Below are 5675 nucleotides of genomic sequence, written 5' to 3' on the forward strand. Positions count from 1 at the left end.
TCACACAAGCTTTCAAGGTTGTAGTCATAATCTTAGCTTCAATCAGGAAGAAATATGACAAATGTTCACCAGCAACGTTCACTGGGCCTGTCTAATTAGTATTGTTCATTATTATGTTGATCTGAAAAGAAGTGATGTTATCAGTTTATGTTAGTTATTTATCCACCCATCCACACGTGCACAAATTGACTTTTTTGCAAAACATTTTAATAGTTTTATGAGCTGCTTTATGATCATAGTTTGACATAGGATCCTACGTTGTGAAATATCTTTTATTGTCAACAGGAAAGAGGGGGACGGGGACTTTGAGGTGGTATGTTAATGATTTTCATGGTAACCACAGTTGAATGTATATAACATGGGTTAAATTCCACAACCCGGCCTATAGGTTATACTGTAAAACTCATCAATACAAAGGCAATGTGAAATAATTAACAGAAGCCCCGCTTACAGTAGAAAATACACGTTATGCTGCATCGAAAGCCCTCGTCCCGGTTCCAAGCATATGTGTCTATAGAATTATTTACCGAACGACCACAAATACTTGAAGGCTACTTGAAAAGCTGTTATTTGTCAGGTGTAAACTGTTTACAGAGACTTCTAGATAGAGCCACGCTCCCGCTTCACGTCCAGTGTAACAGCTAAGCAAACAGGTCCCGCCATTCCAGACGGAGGGGCCACTGATCCAGAGGCCCTCATTGGTCCACAGCGGCTTGAAAGGCTCCATTGAGCCCATCTGGAGGAATTTGGGGTTCTAACGCCACTTTCAGGAGGAGGAATTTGTGTAATTCCGATAAACAGCTGACCACTCATTTTGCTCGCGCTCCTGCTCTCTCCCTTGATCCCCGCATTCTCTGCCTCTCTCCTTCCCTCGTCTCTTGACTCCTGCTCTGTGTCCTTCTGATAAACTGGGTTGAACCGAGTGAACCTGATAATCCGTAGGCTGCTTTGTTATTAATAATTATAATAATCCATCGGTCATGCTTGTGCCCATATGGAGGTCAGTGTTGTGCTCTCTCTGGATTTGTGCTCTGATCCTGGAGTTTGGTAAGTAGGCTACACTTGTTACCTACCAGCATGATGCAGGCAACATGCATTCCTGCGATAACATAACAGCAGGAGATGTTAAACTCAGGCTTAAATTCTATACTGGCAGGGAACTTAGATTGTAGGTTTTACTTGTTAACTTGTGTGTAATGTACAGCAAAGTGCAATTACAGTATATTATATTTCAATTTTTCTATGATAATGTTAATGTTATTTTGGAAGGTGTCCAGGTTCCAACCCCTCAATTCCATCCCACTTTGAATTTATTTTGGTGAATTATGAAGTGAAACGAAAGGCAAATTCAGGATGGTTATCAGGAGTGAACCAAGCTTCCTCTGTTCACATTTGGCCTAGGTGCATTATTGATAATGATGATGTCCATACATTACCGTCTAGGACACTGTCAAGGAGATGCCGAAGAACCAAAGACGACCTCTGGGAAGAAGCCCAAGGCTCCTAAAGCTAAGCTAGGAAAGGAGACAAAGAAAGGCCCAAGGGCCGTCGTGGCTAAAGCTAAGGTCAAAGCTACGGCCCCAGCACAGACCCTACTAACACAGGTATTAGGTCCCCCTTTAGGCTAGAGGTGATAGCTTTATACGCAATGCATTGTTAACGCAATATCATTGTGCCACTGTATATTCCACCGTTTTTATTACATTCAATTTATTTTGTACATCATATCTCAAATATTGCCCTTTAGTATATGCGTCACTTGAACCTCCTAAGAAGGCGCCATTCGATTGGTACGCTATCTCGGGATGGGCAATATCCCATGATTGAGATCTCAAACTCGGATATTGTTTTCTAATGGTGACGGTCGTCTCGTCATGCTAATAAAAACAAATAAACCGCTAATAAAAACAAATAAATGCAAAAAAAGGGATATTTTTTATTATTGTTATTTTTGGAGTGTTCATATACTAAAACAATTATTCATCTCAGGCTCCGTGAATAGTGGGGAATAGCCCCCACTATGAGGCTATTCCCCGCTATTCACTTCGCCCACGGCGAATAATTGGTAACTATTACATTTTTTCCTGCTTTATTTTAATTAGATCTTCTCTTGTTTGAATTGGACTGTTCCTTCGCTACTGTGACACCTGAATTACCCTTCGGGAATTTAAAATGGTGTTATCTTATCAAATCATTTATGGGAGCTTATTACAAATGTTAAAGTCCATGAACAATGATTTATTGAGGTCATTATTATCCTTAATTTTTTTCCCATAGAAGCGACACGTCGCACACCTCAACCCACACACTAGGTTTCCTGCTTATTATGACTCTTATCTGGGGGGGATGTCACGCCCCTGGTCAGGTGCTGAAGAAGGGCCGGTTCCAGCGCGTGGGGGACACACTCACTGTGCGGGCCGGAGATGCTCTGGAGCTCAGGTGTAAAGGCACACCTGTCCAGTGGAGCGTACCCCCCTATCTGGAGGAGGATAATGAGGGGAGGCTAAGGTACCCCTTTACTATGACCAGCCATTTGGCTTTTATCAAAAGCCACGAGTTCCAGATTCATGTCATTATGGAGCAGATATGGGCTTGGCATCTTGCTAAAGGATGCCTACAGTACCTAAGGCTGTGGACACCCCATAGCCTGTATCCAACATACACTACTCTCCTGCCTTTAATATCTATACATCTGCACTGAATAGTTTATCAATGTTTCTGATATCTTAAGTAAACCCATCTAGGCTTTATCTTTGTGTAACCAGTGATAAACTTTAAATCTGGATAAGATTTAAAGATGATTGGTCTTTAAAGATTAGATAAGGTGTACCTGAATCTCAAACGAGGGATGACTCAGCTGCCATAGTCTCCTGGAAGATTCAGCAGGTGGGGCCTGATGGCTGTGTTTTGTTGTGGTTCCACAGAACGGTCCAACACCAGAGATACGGGATGCTGTCTCTGGTCAACAGCACGGGGGCCGATACAGGGGAGTACACCTGCTACCCCATGTACTGCGAGGAGACTGACTGTAGGAAGGAGTACGACAAGGCCGTCAAAGTTTTCGTCTTCTTCGCTGGTATATGACAAAACAGATACTCTGTGGCCGTTGTTTGGGCCTAACATCGCACCATGGTTCAATTGTACAGATGATTCCATTAAAGCGTATAAATTCACCTCATGTCCAATTGTGGATCGAATAACAGGGTTCGAGGAGAACATAAAGACACAAAATATAGAACTGAAACAAACTGACCACGTGGGGCAGAAATGGGCAGACCTTAAATTGTGGAGTGCACAGGTGAACCTAATCAGTAATGAACACAAGTGGAGTGTAATTAACTAACGAGGAAACCAATGAGAGAAGGTGAGGTTGGGGCAAGGGGGAGGGGGTATAAACTTCATTCAATTTCTACTAAATTTGATTTCCTTTATTTATATTTATCTATATTTAGGTTCTTCTTTTATTTATCAAGCTGTCCATGATATAAATAATTATCGTGCCTCTTCCCATTTTGTATTTTTTTTGTATTCTTCCGCAGATCCACAGGAGCTGTTTGTGCCGTCGTCCAACTACTACGAGGTGATCCAGCTCCGCACCAACTGGCCCACGCGGCTGCCCTGCCAGGTGACGTCCCCCGGGGCCGCGGTGTCCCTGCACCGGGAGTTCCCCCCGTCCGAGGTGCCGGTGGACGGGGCGGAGATCACCTTCAGCACCCGGGGGGGCTTCACCATCCACCGGCCGCGGCCCCAGCACGCCGGCTCTCTGTACTGCGTGGCCAGCTTGGGGAACCTCAGGCAGGCCTCCACCAAGTACATGCTGATCTACGTCAACTGTGAGTTCCTCCGCCCACCACACCACCAAGAACGTCAGAAATTTTAGTAACAGAACTATTGACTGTGATGCATAACATATTTATTATTTTATGTATCTATTTAATTATCTATTGTAACTAATTGATGCACAGCAACATAAAGTCATTATTAACGTTTCTACATCATTTTCATGCTATTGTTTTAATTAATATTCTATTTGTATTATTTATATTATAAGAAATAAATAATATTGATCTTAATACATTAATACAAATGTACAGACAAATGTACAGTCCTGGGACTGTGGGCCCCATCCTGGGACTGTGGGCCCCGTCCTGGGACTGTGGGCCCCATCCTGGGAGGTGATAGTGCTAAGGTGCTCCGATATTGTAATAATAAATCGGTCGGTCGGTCCTAACCCAGAAAGACAATACCAAAACCCTCACCCTAAAACCAAACCCTAACAAACCTCCCCCTAAAACGTAAACCCAAACCCTAACCCTGTATCTCTCCCCTCCCCAGATCCCATGGCGGTGCCGGCCCCTGCGATCGAGGCCTCGAGCAGCTCCCTGACGGCGGGGGACAACCTGAGGGTCAGCTGCACCGTGGTGGGGGAGACCGAGGTGGCCATAGACTTCACCTGGGAGTACCCTGGACAGCAGGTCGGATATAGGAGACCCTAGAACTACAATTCAAATCATTACCATTTTCCGGGACTGTATCTTTTAATGACTAGGCCTATCAAATTAACCTCCACATGAAGATGTTTACTACTCCACTACAGCAAACACCTTTTAAGGGGTTTGAACGAGTCATGGTGGGCGGTGCAGCATATTATACCACCGGGTGTGAGTGTGATTAGCCGTTGCAAGCCTCTTCTGACATCACAGGTGGGCGTGGCCACCTAGATGTATGACGTTTGCTACAGTCCACTAGGTAGGCTGGTAGACTGATCTATCCAGCACACATCTAGGTGGACACGCCCACTAGTGATGTCAGAAGAGGCCGATGTTCAAACGGGCTTGTGTTGGCTAATCACACTCACACCTGCTGGTACAATACGTCCCCTTTAAGAACATCACAAGCGGTCTTGTCTCAGGAGCTGGATCCATGATACGTTCATGTATCTCCTGACCTGGGTTCCTTGTGATGTCTCGGCAGATCGGCAGGCCGTTGTACACCCAGGAGATCAGGACCCCTTTGGCAGGGGGTCCAGGGGCCAGGCAGAAGATCCAGTCCGTGCTGCTGGTGGACGAGGTGAGGGAGGTGGACCACGGGACGTACACCTGCACGGCGGAGAACCTACAGGGGGCCAAGTCCACCTCCACCACGGTTCAAGTGGCGGCCAAAGCTAAACTCAAGAAGAAACCTCAGTGATGTATCCTGGAGTGGAGGCTGATGGGAGTGACGAGAAACAGAGAGGGAAGGGAGGAGAGTGAGATGTTTATATAAGAGGGAGTAAGAGCGATCATTTTATAGTAAACTGCACTGGCTATAGTCACCTAAAGAGATAGCCTACCTTTATTATATAGCAACAAGTATGCTCTGATCGATATTTAGCTTGCAAAAAGTAAAGTGGTCCATTGAATGAAAATCATTTTATATAGCACATGCCTGTTTTGTGTGTTAAACTTTTTCTACAAAAATGCTTCTTGCGTTTTATTTTCCTGGGTGTTTCTCATTTTGTATATGGTAACTCAGATTTGGCCTCAAAACCCCCACTTTTTGATTAGGACACTAGAGGGCGATGTAACCCAGTGAAGGCTCAGGTTTGCCTGTACTTCCACAGGGGGGACGAGCAGCACATGTTCACCAACACTCTTCTCCCTGCTTGCCCCTCTGCTATTCAAATCTGCCGGAGG

At 45.0% G+C, this 5675-nt stretch overlaps 1 protein-coding gene across 1 annotated transcript; it reads left to right on the forward strand.

Annotated features, from left to right (window-relative positions):
• The first annotated feature begins 622 nt into the window (after nucleotides 1–622).
• Nucleotides 623–5589, forward strand: LOC115552417 (platelet-derived growth factor receptor-like protein). Its single transcript, XM_030368506.1, has 7 exons — nucleotides 623–1047; nucleotides 1444–1604; nucleotides 2366–2508; nucleotides 2925–3076; nucleotides 3540–3833; nucleotides 4336–4475; nucleotides 4975–5589. The coding sequence occupies exons 1-7, from the start codon at nucleotides 981–983 to the stop codon at nucleotides 5188–5190; spliced, it is 1173 nt and encodes a 390-aa protein (XP_030224366.1). The 5' UTR covers nucleotides 623–980; the 3' UTR covers nucleotides 5191–5589.
• The last annotated feature ends 86 nt before the right edge of the window (nucleotides 5590–5675 follow it).

This window comes from Gadus morhua, chromosome 10 (genome assembly GCF_902167405.1).
Source record: "Gadus morhua chromosome 10, gadMor3.0, whole genome shotgun sequence".
Lineage (NCBI taxonomy): Eukaryota > Metazoa > Chordata > Actinopteri > Gadiformes > Gadidae > Gadus > Gadus morhua.

Bases quoted from the DNA above. Each gene is read 5' to 3' on its own strand.
- LOC115552417 (XM_030368506.1), top strand. From the start codon at position 981: ATGCTTGTGCCCATATGGAGGTCAGTGTTGTGCTCTCTCTGGATTTGT. The intron at 3,077-3,539 runs GTATATGACAAA...ATTCTTCCGCAG, and splicing joins AGTTTTCGTCTTCTTCGCTG to ATCCACAGGAGCTGTTTGTG. The intron at 3,834-4,335 runs GTGAGTTCCTCC...TCCCCTCCCCAG, and splicing joins CATGCTGATCTACGTCAACT to ATCCCATGGCGGTGCCGGCC.